Source organism: Scleropages formosus, chromosome 4, assembly GCF_900964775.1.
Source record: "Scleropages formosus chromosome 4, fSclFor1.1, whole genome shotgun sequence".
NCBI lineage: Eukaryota > Metazoa > Chordata > Actinopteri > Osteoglossiformes > Osteoglossidae > Scleropages > Scleropages formosus.
Genome location: NC_041809.1, coordinates 6270471 through 6295580, shown reverse-complemented (window position 1 = coordinate 6295580; position 25110 = coordinate 6270471). Strand labels below are relative to the sequence as shown.

Sequence of the window (25110 nt, the reverse complement as noted above, 5' to 3'; positions counted from 1 at the left end):
GTATTTCCTTTAGAGCCCCTAGTGTGAGGAGGAGCGCTGCATATTTTTGGGCTGAATCGGCTAACAATCTTCATTGAAAATGGGCTTTTATTTTTATGATTATTTAAAAATCAGTTTTCATTTTAACTGAAAGATATGAAAAGTCTTCTAAAGTATTCTTGTTTTCCATAGCTATCTAAGATATTTAAAGAAGCTTTCCTGTAAATAGACCCATAAATATGTTTTTAAAGATTTTATTGATACAGTAGATAGCCCATAACCAATTTAATGTGATGAATCAGTCAACTGCATGGAGATAACATTTTATTTTCAATAATTTTAAGTAAGTTTTAATGTACAGGTGGTCCCCGATTTACGATGGTTCGACTTACGATTTTTTTGACTTTACGATGGTGAGCTGGCGATAGACGTTTAGTAGAAACCGTCCTTCGAATTTTCAATTTTTCCCATGCAAACGATATGTGGTGCGATACTCTCTCGCAATGCTTGGCAGCGACAGCGATCCACATCTCCCAGCACAGGTGTGTATTAAATGCATTTTCAACTTACGATATTTTTGACTTCTGTTTTGAAGTGAATAAAGATGATAAATATATAATAGTGTTATGTGTTGCCATCTTGTTATTCGGTATAACTTGTCTAATACCGTTTTTGGGATAGGACACTAGGGACCCTGCACTGAACAAGCAGTTATCGGACGAATGGAAATGATTTTTTTTTTAAATTTAATTCTCTTTTGTCTAAGGTTTTCACAGAACCGAACCTGTTAAAAAGCATAAGCTGGTATAATATGTATTATTCGGTTTGAGTTAATTACAACAAGTAAAAGCAACTTTCGAGTTACGAACAGATTGCGTTATGAACAGTTATGTCTCTAAGCTGAAGACCAAGTGTACGTATAGTCATCCATCCAGTCAGTCCACCATGGTCTCATCGTCGGCGAACTGGAACTAATTTGTGCCTTTTCAGCAAGATCTTGGAAGAAACCCCCATGCCATGTGGCATATGATATGGTCCATGATGATGATCATGATGATGATCCAAACACGGTGGTCGATCCAGTGATTAAGCGTTCACGTCATCGCTGCTCCATTTCACGCATCACTAACACATCTACGATTTTTCGTACGCCGAGTTTGGCGACTAAAATGTCCATTTTCAATCACACAAATGAAACGTCTAAACTAACGAGCGCCAATACTCTCCATGAAGCAGGCAGCGCCAAGGCAGCCGCATCCACCACCGCCCCTCGCCCGGCGGCGGACCAGCGCATGCGCAAGAGACATCAGTCCGCAATTAGCTACTTCTGTCTGGACGGAAGGACGGCTGCGTAATTCTGTGGGAAATCGATTTGATGTGATTTCGACAAACTATGTCTTCAGAGGGGGGTTCATCTGGGGTGAAAGGTCACAGCTTCTCGCTCGCTAGCGCTTCCACGTGTTTTGTAAACGTAAGTCAGATAGTTGTTCTTTACACTTTTTTAGCGTAATATTTTCAACTTCGTTATGATAGCGACACACTGTTAGACTAATAAGAAAAGAGCTTTACCTTAAAATGGTTTTCCGAGTTTGAATTGGTTGAAATAGCTGCGTTAGAAGTAAGCCAGCGTCGCTAGCGGCTAGTAGTAGCTAATAATAATTAGCAGATGGTTTTAATTAGTAGTAAGTTTCTATGTCTATCATCAGTACAGACATCTCTTGCAGTGTAGCTATTTCCTTATCTTTTACATCTCTGAAAGGTATTTCTGGTCTAGCATCCAGTAGGTATAATCAATGAATCAGGTATGTAAATCATAAATGTTTTACTAATAATCGAATCCCTAGCTACTGTTATTAGTAATTCTTTTTGCTAACCCACTGAACTGAAGTATTTATTCAGGTCATGATTTGTACAGGTGTGAGAGTTTTTCTGGAGCAACATTTCTCAAGGGTTCTAGGGAGTGGGGCTTGAAATCAACAACCTTCCTGCCAGCAAGTACTGCTTGAAAGTATGTGAGCATAAGGGATGGGTATTATTCTTGTAAAAAAAAATATTAAAGTGAACAACTTGTAAAGTCTAAGTCTTAAACTTATAAAAATGAAAGGAGTATGATTTTTTTTTTTTTTTACACACCTGATTCTACTTACTGCACCTACTTGGCTCAGAACAAACAGCACAACTTGGGCTTCGCTTGTTTTTACACCTGCACGACTTGCGTGTTTCTTCTCCATTTATTTATCAGACACTTTTCTCCAAAGCATCTTCCAGTGAACTCTATCTAGTGTTATGAGCCCACACACCTTAGTCACCGCAGTGACTTACACTGCTAGATGCACTACTTACAATGGGTCACTCATCCATACGTCAGTGGAACACACTCTGACTATGGGGAACCTGAACAGCATCTCTTTGGAGTGTGGGGGGAAACCAGAGCACCCAGAGGAAACCCACACAGACCCAGGGAGAACATGCAAACTCTAGGCTCAATGGGGATTGACCCCATGTCCTCTCCCACCACCTAGGCACCGTGAGACGGCAGCACTACTCACTGTGCCACCATACCACACATAAGTCCTTGAAAGCAACACGTGGAATTGGTCATTACAGACCTATTGTGTCAAATTAGAAAGACCTCATTAAATAACAGTTTTGTGGTAAAACTACAAGGCACTGAAATACTGTCAAGCCCCACTGTGAGTCCTTCTCCTTTTCCGCTACCTTCGCCGCTCTAAAATCTGATTGCCTCTATTACTCTGGTTTCTTTATAATACCGTATTTTCCTGCATGTTGTTAAGGGCTTTATGAACTCTGTTTTTCAGAGACGTTTTTCCGGTTCAGCAGGATTTTGTCACCAAAACAAATTCCTTGTATGTGTAAACATACTTTGCAATAAAGCTGATTCTGATTCAGATTTTTCACACACACATTTCACAACACATTTCCGGTGTTTTAATGTAATGTATTTAACTGAGTGTGTTTTCCGACAGCTTGTCCAGAGAACAATATTAATCCTGGTGAATGCATATTCCACTTACATGTGTTCCTTATGTACGGGACTTGAGAGAAGTCAACAGATGAGTTATTTTAAAATATTAATCAGGAGTGAGAGCACAACTTTATAAAATTGCCAACAGGAAACAGAAGTTCACACTTGTGCTGGTTTCTTTCATTTTAACTCAGAAATTAAAGTAACATACTCTGTTTTGTGGATTTTACTCTGATTTCTTGAATTAAGAATTTCTTTAATTAATGTAGCTCAGGTGGGGGGGCGTGGTGGTCCAGTGGGTTGGACCGGGTCCTGCTCTCGGGTGGGTTTGGGGTTCGAGTCCCGCTTGGGGTGCCTTGTGACAGACTGGCATCCTGTCCTGGGTGTGTCCCTTCCCCCTCCAGCCTTACGCCCTTTGTTTCCGGGTTAGTCTCTGGTTCCCCGCGACCCCCATATGGGACAAGCGGTTCAGATGAAGGTAGCTCAGTTCTCTTGCTTTGGAGAAAAGCTTCAGCTAAAGGAATAAGTGTAAATGAATTATTTGTCACTGCTAGAAATCATCTCTCTAGTGCCAAAGTGGTGATAAATTTTTAATAAATGTTGCCATTAATGTAGTAACGACAGAGAGTTTGTTTTCTGCTGACTGTCCTGTCCTCCAGCTGGCTCCAGCCATCGAGAATGGCTGCCATTTACTCCGGTATCCACGTGAAACTCAAGAGCTCGCGAACTCCCTGGGCTGACAAACTGAAGCTGGCCCGCTTCGCCTGGATCTCACCGCAGTGTGTTCTTCCCAACAAGGAACAGGCAGGACATCGCCATTTAGAATGCATTAATACGTGGTTGTTGTCGTTACTCAGAATGTCAGAATTCGGACCCGTTACTTTCTCATGAATGATTTGCCCCTTTTTGGTTGTTCCTCTGGCCCTAAATTTCTGTTGAGTGCTGACTGCTGTTAAAGTCTATTATTTAAGGTGAACGCCCTAGTTACGGTACGAGTTTTGCAGGTTTAAGCTGAGCGTATTTCATTTTCACCACTTTGCAGGAACATCATGCCAGGGAAGCGTTACCTGAGTGGATACAATTTAGTGCAATTAATTCACACTGTCACTTGTTTCATCCACACACACTTTGTGCGCACTGTCTTCTCGTATTCTGAATTTTAAGACATAAAACAACATTTTTCACTTAATTTTTGCAAGCATTTCCTTTACTTGTCCATTTTCTAAAATCACTTTTTGGTTTGGATGGAATGCGACCTGTTTTTACACGTCCGGCCGGTAGGTGTCAAAACACAGTCAGTCAGAACAGGAGCGTGGGACCACGTTAATTCAGTTCACCTCCACGGTGTTTGCTGCTTGTGAGTGTCAGCGATGAATAAAAAGAGCATTAATGTTGCACGTGTCTGTGTCAGGAACTGCTCAACAAACACAACTGAACAGGAGTTTACGGAGACAAAGTGTTTTTCACTTGTTCCAAACGGTTTGTCCAGGTCAGGGTCACAGGGGTCCCAAACCTGTCCAAGAATCACTGGCTGCAAGGCTTGAGAGGGTACACACTGGACAGGGCACCAGTCCATCACAGTATTTTTGTCTTCACCAATTTCATGGCTAATAAAAGTATCATCGCAATAGGTATATGAAGCAATTAACGAACTATATTCAATGTCTTTAGAGAGGTTAAAATAAGTTTTGAATAGACCTTTAGCCTCATTGCATTTGTGAGATGAGTGCGTAGTCAGATTTCAAAGGCAGAAAAGGGGTAGAGAATGAACCTGAGACCTGTGCATTTTCCTCTGCTCCCATAGGTGCTGTTTGACTGGACAAGCCACGCTCTGACCTGTTACTACGGTAAGAAGGCCGAGTTGCCCCTGTCAGTCGTGGAAGGCTTGTGGGCCTACCTGGATGACATCCTGCACAGCAAGAAGCTGCAGAAGGCGCTGAGCCAGGGAAAGGCTCTCAGTCTGCGGCTCGCGCTCGCACAGGTTGGTGTTTTATTCAGGTCCGAATGGGAGCGCCTTTATTATTATTTAACCAGCTTTGCTTTTTAGAAGAACATTCGCAGACTTTAATTTTTAGATGTTGTTTCTCTAAAGCAAGAGTCCCAGACTTGTTTGCCACGCCGGTGTTCTGTGCCTGCTGGCGTTCGCGTTAATGTGCGCACGGCTTAATTGGTGCCGTTGTGAATATTTTATCTGCGCTATTTATACCGATGTGTTTTTCTAAAAACAGAGCATTTTAATACAATATTAATGGAAGTGATTAATTAATTAAGGAAGAGGACCGAAGGAGAACCGATTCATTCAAGCAGCTGGAGACTGAGTGTAAAAGCTGTGCTCTAGGATTTATTTTGGGGTTCGGATTTGCTGCCCGTGTTTGTGTTGTGCTTTCAGGTGATCAGCGAGAGGGTCCTGGAGTGCGTGTCCGGCTCATGCCCTGTTAGCCAGTCCACCGTGCTCAGCATCTGTCAGGGCATACTGTCTTCTCCTGCGCTCGCCACCACCTACACCACCAAATACGAGCTCCTGGTGGAGCTGGTGTCCCGACTCTGTGCCTTGGCGTGTTCCAAGCTCGGCCCGCAGTCAGCCTGGGAGCCCTTAACCGCACAGGTCTTTGAGGTGCTCCTCCAGGCTGTCGGCAGCTATCTGGCGGTCCAGCGGCAGCAGGCTAACCCCAACCGTGTGTTCTCCCAGGTTGCAGCTCACCTCCTTCAGCCTCTTCTCTTATTGCGCCACCTGTTGGCCACCCGGGCGTGGTTGCCGGAGGACGACGGACACGTCAGGCACCATCTGAGTAGGGAGGTTCGCAACAAGGTAGACGCAGTGTTGCAGTCTGCCCTTTTCACAGCTGACCATCTGCCCTCCTATAAGGAGGAGCTCCTGCCGGAAAAGGAAGTTTCCAGCACCAAAAAGGGTCCAACAGCTAAGGGTTTACTCTCTCCTGCTAGTACCATACTAAAGAAACTCTGTGAGTCTGGGTTCTGTGATCCCTCACTGCAGTTTGCAGTGCGGTCGAATTCCCTCCCGTTGCTCTTCAAATTCGCCCTGGATGCCTTCTCCAAAGGCGGCGATGATAACACGGTCTGCTTTCTGCTGCTGACGAGGTTCATCGCCGCCTTGGACATCACCGAAGCGCTGACTCTCAAGGATACATTTGACTCAGGCAACTGGAGCCTGGCGCTGCTCACTTTGGAGAACCTCCTGAACTTGAGCCTCACTGCGGACATTTACAATGTGGCAGCAGACAGAATCCATCATGGGGAGGCACAGTTTAATTTCTACAGGAAAGTGGCTCAGCTGTTGCTGAGCAATGCACAAACTGCCATTCCAGCATGGTATCGGTGCCTCAAGACCCTTCTTGCAATGAACCACATGATCATCGAGCCGGACCTGGACGATTTGGTGTGCTGCAGCTGGATTGATTCCGACTGCGAGGACCTGCGCGTGAACAAAGCCAGGGAAGTGCTCATCTCCTCGGTCTTTCAGACGTATGAAAAATTGCGTCAGCTCCCCAGGTTACTGCAGGAGGCCGTGGAGGTCATCTGCCGGCCTGCAATAGATAAATTTCGACCGCCAGTCCTAACGGCCGCCCTTCAGAAGAGTCTCGGCCAGTGCATCCTGAACAGCCCCCACAGTCAAAGCCTGGAAATGTGCACTCTCATTTTGGGGAGGATGCAGAGATTTCTGCTCCCACATCTACAGGAAGATGAGGACATGGCCCTGAAGCTTTTCTCGCTGACCGTACTCCTTCACTCGATACTCTTCAGCGTGAAGAGTCTGGACGACGGCACGCCTGTACCCATACTTAAACGTGCTCAGAACATCATGGAGGAGATGCTGAAGGTCATCAGATCCTTACTGGGACACCTGGACGCTCACACTCCTGGTTCTCTGTGGTTCGATAAGGCCCTCGAGGCAACCCTGCTGCTTAGCTACACGTGGGTGGAGGTGGACACCCTCTTCAAGATCCACTGCAGCAAGTACGTGTCCCTGGGCACAGAGGACAGCGGTAGCCCCCGCCTTACAGAGCGGCGCATCTGTCTCCTCCCTTGTGTAGCTGTGAAGGAATGGGAAAAAGTTGCCCTCAAGTCCAAGGAGTGCAGCTCTGCCAACCAGCTCCTGCGGGAACTGCTGGCTCTGCAGAGGATGAAGCAGATCCTCCTCAGGACAGACGTCCTCTTAGATGAGAACGTCCAGGAAGTTCTTGGCAAAGTGGCTCGGTTCATTGTTCGGACCGGGGCGAGCAGTCTGACGCAGCCCTTCGGTGCACTGTGGGACGGTCAGATTGGCACTGTGGATGACAGTAACTATCCAGTGGCACACTGGTTTCACGTGACCTCAAATCTGCCACTAGTGGCTCCCTACCTTTCTCAGGAGGACCTTTCTTGCCTAGCAGGGTTTCTTTTGAACTCTCTGCTTCAGGGAGAAATCCGAGATGCTTCTAACCAGGAGAACTGTCTCTCTGTTACCCTCATTTCAAAGCATCTTCTTGACAGTTCGCTTCTCGTGGAGTTAGCTCCGCTGTATTCCCTTGTGGTCAAGAGTTTCTTGCAAAGGATTGTGGGAATCCTCCGCTCATCAGCAGGCCATAGGTGTTGTAAGGCACTTGCGACATTCGAGGAAGCCGTTTCTGCTGAAGCTGAGGAAGAGATGGAAGCATCGGTCGAAGAGTCCAGTGAAGCTTCTCCATCTTTGAGGAGACTGTTGTCCGTATCCCGGGAGACGTTGAGTTTGGTGAGGACTGGTGCTGCTATAAGTTTGTCACGGACTCAAACTGAACATCTTCTTCATTTATTGAAAGTCAGTAGAACCTTGAAGCCAGATGGCATGTCCTCCGAGGATCACTCTGCCTATGTTTTACTCTTGTTTTTCATAGCCTCCACTTTCCAGCGTGACTCTAGTACTGAACCTGCCGAAGCTGTTAGACTGTTGAAGGAAGTCTATAGTCTTATGACATTTTTGCAGACGGGGAAAAATGTGGGTTCTGTCCTGAAGGTGTTGCATGGAAACGAGCTGTTAGAAGCTGCCATCACCTCCCTGTTTTCCCATTGCAGTATGAGTGTCTTAGAAACAGTGGACAGCACTGCTTGGCTGGCCTTTCTCCAGGTAGTCCAGGACTTCCTTAGGTGCCTTATTCAGACGATCATAAACAGAAAAAAGAGTGTCAGGCTCAATTTGGAGAAATTCACCACCTTCATGGTGGAAAACGAGCAGGTGGCCGCCGCCTTGTCCGCCTCTTGTAGCAAGCTGGGGGTTGAGAAGCTGAAGCCTCTCCAGTTGGCACTGGCTGCATTCTGCACCTTGAGCCGAGTGATGACCTCCAGCTTGGGTGAAAGTGAGAAAATGGACGAGACGCTGGCTCCTCTGTTGGAGAAGTGCGTGATCTCCATGGGCCCGGCTGTCCAGAGCAGCCTGAAGGGCGAGGCCTGCAGGCTGCTGGGTCAGTCGTTCACTGTGGAGATTGTAACGGGGATGCTAGAGGCTGAGCTTGCCTGGACCTCATGCCTGGCTTCCTCAGGTGAAGGGGCACCAACCAAGAGCAGACTCTGTCACATGAGCCTCTACAAGACTTTCTCCCAGCAGATTTTGAGGGAGCTCAGTTCCTCTTCCCGCCCAATGGACTTCATCTCCTCCTCCCTGCACTTCCTTTCAGCCTACCACTCTGCTTTAGAAAGCATTCAGGACCCCGGACAGAAGGATCTCTTCCATCTTGTGGTGCAGAACCTGAGAAAGCTTCTGTCAGGTAACATTCTTGCACCCTCAGCTTGGCATGGCTCAGAAAATCTTTCTTCATGTCTTCCGTCATTATTTTGGTTGTGGTGTTTTCATTGCAAAGAGGCTTTTGGGTTTCAGCAGCTCCTGTAGTCGGGGAACATACAGATGGTCAACGACTTATGAAGTCCGTTCCATTGATATTATATTGTTTGGAGTCTCAACATTTGTTTGTAACGTCTAACGAAGAGCTAGATCCGCTGTACAGTAACATTGGTTGGCCGTGCTACCCCATGGCACCGTATTTATAAAGTGTTTTTGTTTGTTCAAGTTGCCTTTTTTTTCTTTTTTTACACAATGACTAGCAAATGACATTATGAGCATTCCGGTGATGTAGAAAAGAAAAAGGGAAAACAGATTTGGAAAGGAAAGTGAAACTAATAGTGTAGTACGGTATTATATAATTACTTTAGAGTAATATTGTTTCAACATGAAAGATGTATCAAAGCCATATGATGTAGCATTCATGCATGTTCATTTATATATTGTCATGGTTTGTTTAATACATACATAAGGGGATTTGCGGCTTGCTTTCAACAAGGTCATTGAAACGGAACCTGATGCAAGTCAAGTTAGCTGGTAGGGTAGTGGTTAGAGCTGCTGCCTTGGGGCCCAAAGGTTGCTGGTTCAAATCATACCAGCAGCTGTAATACTCTTGAGCAAGCTGCTTATCCTAAATTGTTCCAGTACAATGACACAGTAGTATAAATGGGTAAGTAACTTAACATTGTAAGTTTTGGAGAAAATTGCCAGCTAAAGGAATAGATGTAAATATAAGCTGAGCACTCCCTGTGTAGTTAATAGAACGTGAAAAATGGATTTAATCCAAGGTGCAGCTAGGTTGGAAGTGGCCAACCCTGGTCCCAATGGAGATGATTTAGCTCAGTGGGAGGTGCAGTGGTTAAAGGCCTCGTTTTACAACCAGTGGAGCCAGGTTTCAGTCCCTGCTGTAATACTCTTGATAGGGTTCTTACCTTGAATTGCTGTAGCCTGTGGAATGTGTCACAGCACAGTTTAACTGGTTGTCAGTAAATGATCTGTTTCGATTTGCCAAATCCCCTTCATGGGGCACCTTGGATTCAGGGTTTTTTTTTTTTTTTGTCTGAAGATCTTTCGGTGAGAGCCAAACTGCCTCATTGGTGCAATACTGATGTTGGCTGTATTTTTCTAGCTCCTTGGTTGTCCGTGTCAGACATGCAGAAGCTGGAGCCCACAGTGGGGCAGTTACTGGCCCAGCTGGTGACCAGGAGCCCCTTGGAGCAGTTCCAACACCTTCTGGCAGCAGTGGGTGAAGACCTGGGTGCTCAGGTGTCAGGTGGTCGGCACACGGTAAGTTATGGTCATCCCTCACCCGGGAATGAGGTGCTTAAATGTAAATTGCACCACTTATAAATATCCAGATGTGTAAATCAATAGTCACAATCACAAAAGTCACAGTCAATAAAAGATACATAATACAGCCATGCCTCAAATTATTCATGGGTTAGGTTCTGTAAAGGTATCACCTGTAGGTAAAGACTCAGATAGAGGTATTATCAATAATACTCATACTTATTTGAACATTTTCATTAACTTCAAGCTACGTTAATTTTAGAATTAATTTAGAAAGACTGAAAATAAAATGTTTTCTCTCCACAAAATCCAATGAAAAGCCAATTGTTGACTGATTCATCTCATAGACGCATCCAGTGTTCATAACTTTTTTGATTACCAAACACACAGAAATGGGAGACACAAGTTATAAACTTGGTGGAAGTGAGTTGAATTAAGGTGCTCTCACGCTTCATTTAGGTGCGTTTTACTATTGGTTGGACACCTAAATGCAGGTTGCTTTTACTCTACAGCAAGGAAAAATTGCAATTAAAAATAAATAATTTCGGAAGTGTATCTTTGAAATGTAACTCAACTGTTTGGGGCATAAGAAGTCAGTGTGTAATTTACTCCTCTTGTAATGTGGGAACCTTTCAACCCAGGTTAGGGAAAGTGAACTTGAACAAGGAAATGCAAATGAGTGTTTCACTTTCTGTTTATTTAACATCTGAAATACATCAGACCCTCAGTCAGAAAGTTCTAGACATGTGAGTTACAATCTGCCAGTGTCAGATGTCTGTTTATGGGAACCGGCCACCGCGGGGTCCGCATGCACTAATGTGGTCAGTCTGCAAATTGAAGCGGCCTTCTCTGAAAAGGCGCCACCGACCAGATGCACGCTGAACTTGAGATTTGGTGGGACGCGTGCGCAGCAGCACCGTTTGATTTATGAGTGCCATTACATCGCTAACTGTTTGCGAGGCTGGGCTAGCCCTCTCGAGAGGGGGTCGCGGTTGTCTGGCGGGTGGATGATTAAGCCGGGACGCCCGCATGCGTGTGGGTCCTGCCCCAGCTATCAGCACCGCTGACATTTCAGAGTCATGGTGGCGAGCAAGACGCGGAATTGAATAGAGAACTGGAGCGCTGGAGCGTTTAATGTTTGCTTTGATGCAGAGGTGCCATGCAGCCACCCCAGCAGATGATTGAGGTAACATGTACACGGTTTTGAACTCAGAACCAGATACGTCGAGTCTTGAGCTGTATTTTCAGTCACCTTCAGTAACCGGCCACGTCTCTTTCAGGAAGTGCTATCGGCTGTGACGTTGTCTAAGCTGCTCGCCAGCTGCCCTCTTCCAGAAACCCATTCCAAGGCCTTCTGGCTCGTAGCACCTCAGATAACGTCTGCCATAGTTGTAAGTATCCAGCACAGCATTGTGTACACCTTCTTTAACATGCATAGAACAAAGTGTGTGGCTGATTTAATGGGATTTGTGTGTTGGAGGCTCTTCTTGGCCATTCAGTATTTATATGCAAGATGACCCTGTAAGTCGGCTTCGTTGTAAGTCAAAAATCCCCTTATATGAACCGTAAGGATATATAAACAACTAACGCTATGTGGCATAATAGGGCTTCATTTCGGTGCCTTGCGGCAGCACAGCCAGCATCATCATACAGTACGTGGACCGGTCCTCCTTAGACGTTACGATCAAACGTTAATTTAGCTGACCCTTTTCTCCAAGGCAACTTACATACTTAAGTTACTTTTAATTATTTACCTATTAATACAGCTGGGTAATTTTACTGGAGCAATTTAGGGTAAGTAACTTGCTCAAGGGTACTACAGCTAGAAGTGGGATTTGAACATACCACCTTTGGGTCCAAAGGCAGCAGCTGTAATCACTACGTTACAAGCTGCCCCGGTATCTTAGAAATACTTTAACAAGGTCAATGGTATGGCTGTCGTAAGTCACATATGTCATATCTGGAGGAGCACCTGCACAGTGCATTTCCCCAGGCTGTTTAAGGTGTACAACGCTGAGGTGAGAGCAGGATGTGCGGTGTATTTCTGGACGCACCTGTCTGTTTTCCTCTTAGCGCTGCCAGGGCGTTCCGTCCACACCGTTTATAGGCAGTCCTTTGTTTAGCACTTTTCGAAAGTGTTGGGAGAATCTGTTTTCCTGCCTCGGTCAAACCTTCCCAGTCGCTTCCCTACAGAGACTGATTACCTGTCTCTCTCAATCACAGGTGATGAAGTTTCTCTTACCATAGTGTCCCCTTTCCCCAGCACTGCGAATCATTGAGAAATGCTGTCTGAACAGAGACCGGGTTACCGAAAAACATCCCCCCTGTGTTTCACTGCAACGTGTTTTCGTCCAGTATCAGCAATCTCATGTAGGGCTCTGATCAACACGGAGCTCTTACAACAATCATTTGTACATTTACCTGAGGCTTTTCTCCCAATTGATTTACCGTATTAAGCTGCTGACAATGATTTACCCATTTAAACAATAGGGTAATTGTTACCGTATCAATTCAGGGTAAGTGCCTTGAACACCAAGGGTGCTACAGCAGGAGGAGGGATTTGAATGCAAGTGTCCTTGTGTCCTTCAAGTCTAAAAGCGCCGGCTCTAACCACTACGCCACCTGCTGCTGTACCACGGAAGGTTACTTTGTGCCAGTGTACAAAATGCTATGGCTGTAGGCAAAACATCTTGCAAGGTTAATCACACAGGCAGTTGGTAGCCTAATGGTTAGAGCCATCACCTGATCAAGGTTTTTACTCTGAATTGCTGCAGCCTCACTCAAAGGACTTGGGTTAGAATTTCTGCTTCCTCCGCAGTAATCCTGAGCAAAATTCTTAACTTTTACTGTATCAGTTCAGGGTATCTTGCTGTATAAATGGGTAAATTACTGTAAGTGGCTTAGTATGCAAACTCAACACTGCAAGATGCTTTGGACGAAAGTGTCCAAAGAATAATGAATAATGATGACTGTTGCTCAGTCTGGCAAATATGCAGCACCAGGACGCCGGGCTCTGTGGTGCGGTAACATAAATAGACCAATATTGGTGTCTAACCTTACACTCTTACCTTTAAGTCTGCAGTGAAGGAGTGCGGTAAGGATAGGTCCCTGACGGAGTCCCTCACAGTGCCAGCTCTCCAAGCCCTTGCAGCCCTTCTTCGCTGGGGGGAGGGGGTGCTGCAGAACCCCCACCATGTGACCCTGGCCTTCGGGGCCCTGCCCTTCGTGCAGCTGGAGCACCCATCCCCAGCGGGGTACCACTCGGTCTTCGAGGCCGTCCACGAGACTCTGTTCGCTGTGGTCCAGTGCCACCCCCAGGTGAGAGCTCAGCCTCCATGGAGTACGTCCATCTCCCAAAGCTGGATCACTGGGTGCGAGCAGGAGCCGTGAACCACGCCAAACTGACACGTTCGAGTCACATCCATTGTTTTTTGGCCCTTGAAACAAGACGAGTTGTCACGGGGAGACAACTTCAGTCTAAACTTGTCTAGGAAGGTGACGTGCTTACCTAGGAAGCTTACATCTAGTCCAGGGCCATAAAATAAATTTAAGAATAATATTTCAGAGATTTCGAATTGGCAGTGTTGTATTTGTCCTTGACTCGCTGCTTCCAAGTAGTTTTGTTTGCTCAGCCACTGCAATGCTCTCTTTGTTTTCATTCAACTGTGGCGGTGCTTGCCTGAAGCGCAAGGTCGGCACAAGGCCCCTGCACAACGGGAAGCAGAAGGTCCCTCTTCCCACAGCTCCGCTCCCTGCCGGGCCCAGCTTTGCATTCATCAGCCACCTGGTTCCCCTCGTCCACAGGTCCCCGAGGCCAGAGCGAGCGATTCGGGTCACGAACGCCCCTTCATTTTCCTGTCCCTTCCCAGCAGCCCGCTGCTCCGTAAGACTCTGTATGAGTTCAGGTTCACGTGCGCCGGCACCCCGCGTTAGTGTACGCTGCGAAGGGAATGCAGAAGTGGAATGAGGCTCTGAAGGACACACCCTGAGGACCTTCGTGCTGGAGATGTCAGAGTTGGCTGGGGAAGCAAGCAGGGAATTGGATAATGAAGCAGCTTTAAGCACCGTAGGTTTACTGTGGCTCACGCGGAAGCTTGATACAACTTCCACTGCCGTATGCTCATGAAACCGGTCGAATGGTAAAGTAGTAGCAGAACTAAAATGCTCTTGTCTAGGGTTTCCTTTGATGCACACTCTGGCTTCCGCAAGAGCTGGAGAAGATATAACGGGAGACGATATAATGCACACTTTAATTTCTTTGTCTGAAAGTTGCTCTGCAAGATTTGGTTATTCGTAGCCTCGTCTTCAGTGCTGACAAACTGGATTATTGTTTTTCCTCTTTAAAGAGCGTTGTTTAACGTACGCTGTTCCGCAGGAAAGGCTCGATCAGCACTAACAGTCGCCAGCTGCCATCGATTCCGTCCTGTTTGCAGATATTGTTGATGCTGCATCTTGTTGAGTTGCCTCATAGGCTTTTGGAATAGATTTGCTTTTTAATATGATTCTAATAAAGCGCCTCCAGAAGAGGGGCAGCAGGCCCAGTGGGCCCCCTAACCCCCCCTGCCTGTACGGAGACGGAGTTCTTTGGAACGAGCTACAAATTGATACTGGAATAAAGGCCAACGCCCTACAACTCGTGGCGGTACCACAGTGCATTGCGGCAGAAGTGCCCCGCTCTCGGTTTCGTGTCACAGTGAAACGGAGGAAGGGCCCTTGAGTCTAGCCGGCATGACGCCTAAGTGGAGGCAGATGGGAGATGTAGAGGGGCACTTCTTGGCGTGAGCAGCGCTGGGCGCCTGGAAACGATTACCTTGCTAGCTGTTTGTCGGTGACTCACAGACAGAGCCCAGGGCTCGGCAGCCGTCGGCAACGCTGTGCTCCGTCAGATACTAATGCTTTGAGCGTCTGCACAACGATGAGGCCGCTTGGAACCCGGGCCCCACGAGCTCCTCCAGACCTGACAGAGCTCTGCTTCTCAGCTTTAAATGTTATTCCTCAAGACCAAGCGGCTCGTGTGCAGAACAGTATCAGTATCAGAAAAGACTAATCTGACATGCCAGTGGAGACAGTGGAGCGCACGGCTGACGTGGTGCGTCTTCTGTTTCAGCCCTTAGTTTGGCTCTAACTGGTAAACCGGACCAAAGGCTATATGGGTCAGACGTGCACCAATTCATTTATGTTTCTGAAGTCTTTTTTTTATATTTGTCCATGTATTTGACACCTTTGTTCTTGGTTGGTTTTTGTTAGGTTTGTAAACTTCACAAATATTTAACCATAAGCACAGGAGGATAAGTTTTTACTGTATCAGTTCTGGGTAAGTACCTTCATCAATGGTGCTGCAGCAAGTAGGGGATTCTAATCCAAGACCTTTATGTCCAAGGTGACAGTTTGAACTATATCGTCACCAGCTGTCTATTGAGGCAAAGGGAAACCCTGTTGTTTGTTGGGCAGAGGGTGTAAACAGCCTGTTTGTTGATGTCTTCATACAAATGTGTCATAAACTCCCGCAGGTGACTCTGTCGGCTGCCCCTTCCTTCCTGAACTGCTTTTATCGCTTGGTCGTGTCCATCATGCATGAGGGTCGGCAGAGGGGGGACACAGAGAAAGGTACGTGACTCCGGTCTTTAGCCTGGTGGTGGAACCCAATGGATTCTGGGACATGACTTACATGGCTTGAAAGAGATGTGTTTTAAGACCCTCCTGGAAAATCGAAAGGGATTCAGCAGCTCAGAGGGACCTCGTTCCACCACATAGGAGCCGACCCCGAGAACCTGCAAACTTTCGATTTTGGACTCTCTATGAACGGGAGCACTAAGCAGCCAGAGATGGAGAAGCATAGCAGTTTTGCTGGTGTGTAGGGTGTGATCAGGTCCTGTAGGTATCAGGGTGCTGATACTTTTGACTGTCCTGTGGCCTGTAACCAGAGACAAGACAAAGAGAGGACACGCGCTGAATGAGACATGTCAGTCATTGTCATTGCAGCCAGACCTGAATTCTTGTACCTTTCCCTCGTCTGGGGAGGTAACAAATGGTGTATTTTTGTACAAAAGGTTTTTTTCTTCTTTCCCCTTTCCCCGACCTGCTGCAGTCATCCAGTCGGAAAAGGCAGCGCCTCTTTATTTTTGTCGGCAACTCGTGCGCGCGTTGAGACTGTGTCCCTGAGGACGGCTTCTGAGGAAAGATGAAGAAAATCAAAAATTCCCACAGAGGATGACAGGAGTGTCTGACAAACCGTGAAGAGCGCGCAGGCCCGTTTTTCGCCCAGGGGTAGGACATCCTTCAAAGCTCCTGAAAGATCCCCGGTGAATTAGGCAAACTTTAAAGATGAAATCCGACTTTTAGCGCTTTCCCCCCTTCTTGTGATCAATACAGTCAGGAGAATTTTTCGTATTTTTTTTTTTTAATTTGACAGCCAGCTCCAATTCAGTGGTTTAATTTGGGGGGGGAGTTCAGTGTTGCATCATACATTTGGGCAACAAAGCAGAAGGCAAGTTATTTTTGCGTATTAAAATGGTGTGTGTGAAATTGCATCTCTTCAGCCAGACATTCCCCCCCCCCCCGTTCAGCATGGCTGGATATTTGAGACTTTATCACAGTCGCTGGCCATTGCTGTAATAACACGGGACGTTGTGAAGAGGCACCGCTACAGACCAAAGAGTCATCGGGGAAACAATTAAATATTAACATTAAATATGTTCATTCTTCTTCTGGATTTCTTCTTTAGTCTCATCTAAATCCTGACTGCTCAATGAGAAGACTAGTGTCTGGTCACCTAGCAACAACATGACATAGGAGCTAAATATTGTCCCTTTTCTGGATGTTGTAGAAATATTTACATTACATTTTAAATTTTATTTATTTAGCAGATGCCTTTTGTTTTAGAACCTTGGGCTTTGAATAAATATGATAAAAACAATAGAGCCACAGCTATTTTTTAATTTTTTTCCAGGCCGCAACACTTGCGTGGATTTTGTCCCACCGCAATTAATGAGAGAAGCTGAAGACGTGAAGATCATTCCCGTGACTTGTATTCGTCGGCGAGGAATCTGATTTTCCTTTTCTTCCTCCTGTTGTGACGTTTTTGTTGTTAACTGAAGAACTCCGGATCAAATGACAGTTATATTTTTTTGTAAATATTTGTTTGGAAGAAGGAATGCGTTTACTTTTCCACGCATTGCTTCCCTGCCTGGGGTCGAGTGAGGTCAGCTGGACCCGGATTGTCTTTAGAGGCAGGCGCATGGATGGGTTGTCCTTTGTCTTTCATCGCAGGTGGTGTGCGGGCTTCTCGGGTCTCCAGGAAGAATCTGCTTTGACCGCACACCCCGTGTAATGAACACGGCAGGTGGAATTCTGCCGTATAATCGGTTACTTTTCCATCCCGTTTGTTCGCAGGATCGAATCCCATCTCTGGCTGTAGTCCCCCTGAGCAAGGTACTTACCTTAAAATTGCTCGAGTACAATTATCCAGCTGTATAAATGGGTAAATAATTGTAAGTAGCTTAACATTGTAAGTCGCTTTGGAGCAAAGTGTCAGCTAAAGGAGTAAAACCCAGGTAATTTAATAAGCTGTACGCGCGATGAGTTGCTCTGAACCCGCATTGGTTTGAATGCGGATGTCCAGTGTGACTCCTGCTTCGGGGTGGAGAGGGGAGGTGTTTCACTCGGTGCAGGAGGCTCTCGCTCAGTCCCAGGGCAGGTTGAGACATGACTTCAGTCGATGTCATAAAACCGCACTCACTTGGTGGTTTGCCGCTCCCTGCATCACATAGGATGGTATTTTACGCATTAAGGTTTGTTATGCAGCGAAGGAGCAGAGTGAGGATCGCAGCCTGCAGCTGACCTTCCGCTCCAGACCGCTGGTGGCTGAGTGCTCCATGATACATGCTGGGGTGCCGCTGTATTCCAACCGTGTTGCTCGTGTAAACTGTTTATCGTGTTCTTTTTTTGTGTTTTTTTTTTCTTTTTTTGCTGTTGAAGGTCATGCTGAGAGTGAGTCAGTTCAAATTAAGTCTATTTTTATCTCCTTGATTCCTCCTTTCTCCCACTCCGTCTTGTATAAATGGGTTCTTGAGGGTTGCTGCAGTTTTTTTTTTTGTTTTTTTTTTTTTTTTTTTAGTTTTGGTACCAAACATATCCTTGCTCTGCATTTACATTTATTTATCTATCCGAAGGGGGGCGCGGTGGCGCAGCGGGTTTGGCCAGGTCTCGGTCTCTAGCGGGTCTGGGGTTCGAGTCCCGCTTGGGGTACCTTGTGATGGACTAGCGTCCCGTCCTGGGTGTGTTCCCTCCCCCTCCAGCCTCGCGCCATGTGTTGCCGGGTTAGGCTCCGGCTCGCCATGACCCCGCTTGGGACAAGTGGCTTCCGCCAATGTGTGTTTGTGTATTTAGCTGATGCTTTTCTCCAAAGAAACTTATAGCATTGAGCCACTTAGTGTTTCACCCATTTATGTAGCTGGGTAAGTTTTCCTGGAGCAGTTTAGGGTTTTAAAAAAGAAAAAACAAAAGCTTGCTTACGGGTGGTTACAGTAGGAGGTGAGATTCAAACCACAAACCTCTGTTTCCAGAGGTGGCAGTTCTAACCACTACACCACATGCTTTCCTAGTTGGTGAGCAGTTGTGGATTTGGAACTTTGGTTCAGTTTCTGCTTTTCATAATCTGTTTGAAGTATTGCCTTTGAAAGCCTGTTGGCTTTTGGTTGTAGTGCTGATGAGGTGGAATGAGCTCCTTCTGCTCCTCAGAACTGCTGAAGCCCTCCAAGCATTCAAGGAGTGCCTCAAAACACATCTTTCTCAAAGCTATTTCTCTTCTCATGTCCTGGCAGTACAGTACATAAATATAAATGTGATTTCAGTTAAGAACTGCTGCGTAAAATGTTAAGTATATGATGATGAACCACTGGCAGAAATAAGTGTGAACTAAATCAGTGCAGATGGTTTACACTGGTACAGCCTGACATTGTGCCTCCTCGTGTCATCCTGTGGTGATGTGTCCCGAAGCACTTTGCCAAAGCATCACCCTGTATCTGCCAGCGAACCCAGAGATGCCTCTCCACCCTGTTATCCATCCTCCACAGGTTCCGAGGAGGAGACAGACGCACTTCTAAAATGTGCGCGCCTCGTGGAGCGCATGTACTCGCACATCGCCTCCGTGGCCGAGGGTTTCACCGTGCTCTCCTCCTTCGTGGTGGCGCAGTACGTCTGTGAGCTGCAGAAGGTGAGTTCCTCTACATGGGGAGAAACACGTCCCACCCAGGCCGTTCTCTTTACTGTATTTTACATCTTCTTATGAACCTGGTCCAGTTTTGGTTGCAGTGCCCACGCAAATGGTTTATATGGCCATTTAAATGGTTTGTGTATTACCGATGTCCAGATTTTGCTCTCCTCATTGTCTGCTGCCAAAGCTCAGCTTATATAATGAATCCTTACAGTGTCCGTATGGGACTTATAAATTCAGTTTTAGAAACATAGCACTGACCAGTGGGGAATATTTAAAGAAAAATATCATTTATTAACAAATGCAAACAGTTTAAATTCGAATAGTTCTTCAAGGTTTGTTTGAAGGAACCTTATTACAGAGGGTGAAAAGGAACATTGTTGACTGAAAGTTGTGTGTGGCATTTTTGAAATTGTTCTGTAAATAATTCTTTGGGAAAAAGCTTTATGGGATTTATCTTTACCAGCTGCATAAGAGGAAGATTCTTCGAATAAACCCAGAAAACATGTTAGGTCAGGCGAGCAGCACGTTCCCACCCTCAGAGGCCTTTTTATTCAACCCAGATGAGCAGAAAAGCTTTAAAACCTTGTCTTGAAGGTCTTGCATTGTGGTTTTGTGTTATAGTAGATATAATGGTTATGACGTTAATAAATGCGAACACTACGCTTATATTTACTGCCTTTGAAGACCTTCAGTATGTGGAGGATTTTTTTTTCCTTATGAAAATATTTTGTTAAATAAAGCTACATTAAAGTTGGCTATTTCAAGTAAAAGGAACATGGATCTACCTTCTGGGAGCTAGTTTTTAATGTGTTTTTTGCAATTCTTATACCTCAAAGCAAAGAAAAAGAAATTCATATCCCTTCTTTTTGTTTCCAAGGTAACCCTGCAGCCAGAAATCAAGAGCCACCTGACGGAGGGAGTTTACCGGATCCTTGACCTGTGCTCGGAGCAAGACATCCGCTTCCTTAACACCGCGCTGCAGCCCGGGGTCAGGGAGGTCTTTGGCGAGCTCTACGACGGCTACACGCACTACCACAAAACCCAGCGGCAGGGCGAGGAGAAATACACCGTGTGAAGCAGCAGCTCTCCGTTTCCATATCCGTCTCCCCAAGTGGGGAATCGTGGTGTCAGTACCTGCCGTCATTGACGAGCAGGTCAAAGAGCCGCTGTTGGTCATTCTCAGATTGCGGTGCTCTTTTCGGATATTGCCTGGACACGATCACCCTAGGACTTTGCGTCAGTTATAAATTAGGAGTGATTCATCAGACACAAGCAGTATTGATTGGAACCAACATTATTATGAAGACTGTGATATATTATTGTACTTTATTTTCATAAATTCCTTTCATGTTTTCTCTGTGGATCATTTCGTATCAAAGTTTTTCTATGAAAAATATCAGCAATTTCTTCATCAACATTCAAACACATGTCATCCTGATGGTATTTGCCCAAGATATATGAAACTGTATTTAACTTGATGGCACGTTGAGGCTATCTGAATTCGCGATAGTATTGCCATGGTTGACGTAATGGGGATCTTCTATATTGAGCAAGATATGACGTCAGTCCTTTTCCCAACTAGCTATGTTAATGCAACACTACGGACTTACCACAAATTCCCTTAGCAATTAAAGAACTGAAGGAATTCTTTTGTAAATTAAAAGAATTTCTCTGGCTTTAATTGGACAATTAAGCAGTTTTAGGGTTTTTTTTTTTTTTTTTTAAATGTAAAGACCACTTATTTTGTGGTATTTATAATCTGACTTCACCAAAAAGCACCTCCTGTGAGCAAGTCTGGATTTTCAGATTCCGCACACAGGTTTAAAAAGGGTGGTTCTCCTCTCAGTGTAGCCCAACCAGTTATAAAGCAGGTAATGCTGGTGGCTCATACCTCCTGGGCTATAGGCTTAAATTCCACTCAGTCTGTGTGGAGGTTGCAGGTTCTCCCTGTGTTCACGTGGGTTTCCTCCAGGTGCTCCGATTTGTGCAAAGAGCCCGAAGACATGTTTCAGGTGGACTAATGACTCGTATTAAATTGCTTTGTTGTGTGGATGGATTTGATACGAGTGATAGTATTATAACCGATCTACTTGAAAGTTGCCTTCAAGAAAAGCTTCTATTAAATACAAATTAGTCTGTCCTTGTCACTTATTAGCCAAGTGAAAACTGTCCCGAGTCTCTGCAGGGGTGTGGTTTTTGAGACCTCGCCCTATCTCTGCTTCATGCTAGTTTGCATTTGCATGTGAACCACAGGAATTGTGAGATTTTCTAATGTGTTTCCTTGTGTACGAGACTAAAGCGGTATCTCCGGTTTCATAACCAACTCTTCTCTTTTCCCCAGAAGACAGAGCTGTTGCTTTTTTCTCCCTCATTTGTTGGGTTGTGATAAAATACTGCGAGTCACACTGACTTACCATCGTGATTTGAGGAAGGACCTAATTTCTTTGATTCGTCTAGTCCCAGGGGAAGGAATAACTGTCCGAATGGGCCTCCCGGGCAGGCCGGATGCTTCGCCCTCCTAACGTTCACTAATAGACAAGTGTTCCGCAATTTGATTTAATTTAGGTCACAATCCAACAGCCGGACCTGCAGGGTTTCCTGGGTTTTGTTCCAGCTGCCTCTCATTTTGGTTAATTAGACCGATGATTTAATTAGCTCAAATGGGCAGCGCCAAAGCTGCGGACCTTCGTCAGATGGTGGTTGACTGCAGGGAAGCAACGGTAAATCTTCCAGGGAAGCAGCAGGCCCACAACTGGGAGCTTGGAAAGAGCTTTTGCTCATAATAAGAGCTCAGGCAGGGCCTTTCTCAACCCTTCCCCCAGCTTCCTGGCTCCCTCTGTGGGATGTGTTACAGGGTTCCAAAAAGTTTATGCCTAAGCGGGTCTGAAACGTTGGTTGGGGGGCAGGGGGCGAAGAGGTGCTGGCAATTGTTTCCCATCCATCCAAACCTATTGCAGCTGCATAAACTGGAGCCACTAATCTCCCTGGGGTTCTTGTATGACGCAGGGCTATGGGGTGGATCTGAGGGGGTGGGATAGCAGTCATAACACCGCTGCAAGGGGATATGAGGGCTTGAGTGGGGAGGTGGAGGTTCTGTAGATTTCTGTTTATATGGGGATGCTAACCTTTGTCCTTGCTTTCCCCCCACCAAAGGAGGGATGAAAACGAGCCGGCGATGCTCGGCAACAAAAGGACAAACACGGCTCCCACCAAGCACTGAACCGCCCTGCAAATGAATGCAGCACGGCGCATAAAATGCTTACATGTAACAGGCATCTCGTGAAATTGTCTGTGTAATAAAAGATGTTCCCCACCCCCAAATGCATAAATCCATGATGCTTCGCAGCTGAGGCCCTCCTTGAACAGAAAATAAAAAAAGTGGAATAATAATGCACGGCAGCAACCTTTTGAAGCTTGTAGCACATTTCGTACGAGAAAAGGGAGGGAAAGCAAGCAAACAATGGCAGACAGCTGCTGTTAATAGAGCTAATGGAAGGTGAGGAAGCGGCGGTATGTTAACAGGCCGTAATGCGAGGTGAGAAATGGGAGTAAGCAGTGGCGTGACAAGAGCGCGGGAAAAAAAGGGCCTCGCCTGCGATGATGTATTACGGAATTGAGAAATGTCATTGTACACACCACAGTGTACCGCCGTGGGCGAAAAGGGCGGGGAGGAGAATCCTATTTGCCGCACTGCTCTCCTTAAATATCTCTGGCTTGTTGAAATTTAAGACTTTCGCGAAGACGCGCCGTAGGCTGAAACAGCCTGACGTGGAAATCCATCCAGCCGCTGTTTCAGAACGGGTTCGGAATTTTCACTCCATATTTCCTAAACTGCTGTGACACGTCATGCTTCTCCGCCAAATACGTACCTCCGCATTCCTGTTGAGAGAGAATTATAAATAATGGAAACGTGAAGTCGTGTTGGCAGGATGCGGATATTATGCGCCGACTGCTTTTCTTGAAAGAAAATTGGATCGAGATTGACCGCGTTAGAAGAACTATTTTACTGACAAGGCAGTTTTTCCTCTAATATGGTTTTATGCTGAAATATATACTTTTTTGCTTACATTAGATAGGTTACATAATAAAGAGTAAATTATGGAACTCGTTGAATAGCAAAAATAGAGAAATTCTGGAAGAGCTCACTTATGAGACTGTATTTTCCATTTCGCCACCAAGACAAAGTATCCCTGAGCTTTTATTTGCCTAAATCTATGCATTGTCATTCAACACTGGCAGTGTTCACTAGAATTTCCATCCATACTTTTAAAGAAGGAAGAACATGGACATGCTTCCCATTACACGCTCCTAACATCGAAGTGGCAATATGGCCTGATCGTTTTTTATTTTTGTCTACCAGTTCGACTCCGTGAGGAAGGCCAAAGTGCAGCAATAGGTTGGCCTCCAGCTCGGCAGTAAAGCAGTGGCAGCATAAGGATCCGGGTCAAGCAGACAGTTGTTACTGTGGGAAAACGGGAAAACACTGGTGAGATCAGTGGTGGCCAACATCAGCTGAGGTTTTTGAGGAGTGAGGAGACCCTGATACAGGGTGGTGGAGTAAGATGTGATGTTTTGGGTATCGGCTGTAATATCACCGTCAAGCTCACCGAAAGTCCTGCCACGGTGAGGTCCCGGGGACTTGTTCCCCTTGTGCATTTCACTCTCACATGTGAAGAAACACAGATGTTCTCACCCTCCTTATTGCGTCTGAGGTCTTCTTAGGAGAACCACGAATACCATCATAAGCAGAATTCGGCCAGACTGATGTTACTATAACAATATATCGAGATTAATGTTTGGAAAAGCATCACGAACTCTGCCCCCCCCCCGAATAATTGAGATGATTGGATTAATGGCATTCCTTTCACACGCTTAATTACAGAGCTGTCAGGAAAGGAACTAATTACAATCTTTCTCAACCTTCCTTTGCGAATATTGTTCTTGTCGCTTGTCAAAACCGACAGTAAGGAGGCTGACGGTTGTGTGGGTCCAACGGTGACGACATTCACTTCTGTTTGCAGCCAGACACGTTGGGCGAGGACACTTCATCTGCACCGAGTTTGTCTCTGTGGGTAGGCAATAACGAGACATAGATGTTTACTCACCTCCTTAATGCTTAACGCTAAAGCATCTCCTCCGTTGGGTGTTTCCGTGTGCCCGGTGGCGGCCGCAGGCCCTGAAAGCCGGCGTGACACCTCATTAGGCCCCTCTCTCTTCCTAATGAAGTGAACGCTCGTTCTTGTTGGAACCGCCGCCCCCGCCCTCCATTGGTGCCAGTAATTACACGTCGAGAAGAGAGCATCCTCGCCATTTACTGGGTCGAGTCGGAGGCTGGGGATGCCGGAATGAAAAAACGCACTCACCGGCCTCTTTTCTTGTAATTAGAAGTTTGCCGGGGCGTGCTCCTGGAAACGAGGAGCTGGCCGGGCGAGCCACAGCTGGAGGCGCAGGCGGCAGATGTTGACACCAATTCCCTGGAGGTGGCGGGCCGCGCGGTTTCAGACAGAAGAGCCTGCCGCAGCGCTCGCGCGCCGTGTGTTCCTGGGATTTAAAGCGCGTGTCTGGAGAACGCGGATCAGAAAATGCAAAATATTCTCTTTGAAGCTTAGAGACATCCTTTTGTATGCTGTAAAGCAGCGCCCCCCCCCCTTCACCCTGCTCCACAGCACCATGTATGATGTATGATCTCGCCCTGCCTTGAGCTCAGCTGCGGGAGTTTCGATGCTCACGGAACATGTTGTGATTGGTGGCATCTACACAGAGTAACATATTTTAGTCGCAAAGCACCGTAAGACACCCGAAATCTCGGCCTCGTTATCCTAATTCCCG

At 46.2% G+C, this 25110-nt stretch overlaps 1 protein-coding gene across 5 annotated transcripts; it reads left to right on the top strand.

The window, feature by feature from the left end:
• Nucleotides 1-1346: 1346 nt before the first annotated feature.
• urb2 (URB2 ribosome biogenesis homolog) lies at nucleotides 1347-21251 on the top strand. 5 transcript variants are annotated; one of them, XM_018749541.2, is made up of 11 exons: nucleotides 1395-1450; nucleotides 1895-1987; nucleotides 3625-3769; nucleotides 4770-4946; nucleotides 5355-8703; nucleotides 9904-10061; nucleotides 11345-11455; nucleotides 13140-13382; nucleotides 15575-15671; nucleotides 19139-19278; nucleotides 20159-21251. In XM_018749541.2, the coding sequence occupies exons 3-11, from the start codon at nucleotides 3644-3646 to the stop codon at nucleotides 20354-20356; spliced, it is 4599 nt and encodes a 1532-aa protein (XP_018605057.2). In that variant the 5' UTR covers nucleotides 1395-1450; nucleotides 1895-1987; nucleotides 3625-3643; the 3' UTR covers nucleotides 20357-21251. The 5 variants fall into 5 exon arrangements, 4 of the variants coding, with proteins under 4 accessions (XP_018605059.2, XP_018605057.2, XP_018605058.2 ...); XR_003797628.1 differs by lacking the exons at nucleotides 1395-1450; nucleotides 20159-21251 and adding exons at nucleotides 16153-16331; nucleotides 17014-17495 and having other exon boundaries at nucleotides 1792-1987; nucleotides 19139-19213; XM_018749542.2 differs by lacking the exon at nucleotides 1895-1987.
• Nucleotides 21252-25110: the final 3859 nt, after the last annotated feature.

What these genes read in the sequence shown, in the direction of transcription:
- urb2 (XM_018749542.2), top strand. Translation starts at nt 3,644, where the DNA reads ATGGCTGCCATTTACTCCGGTATCCACGTGAAACTCAAGAGCTCGCGA. An exon ending in TGCGGCTCGCGCTCGCACAG is followed by an intron (nt 4,947 to 5,354) that starts GTTGGTGTTTTA and finishes TTGTGCTTTCAG; the next exon opens with GTGATCAGCGAGAGGGTCCT. An exon ending in TGGTCCAGTGCCACCCCCAG is followed by an intron (nt 13,383 to 15,574) that starts GTGAGAGCTCAG and finishes AAACTCCCGCAG; the next exon opens with GTGACTCTGTCGGCTGCCCC.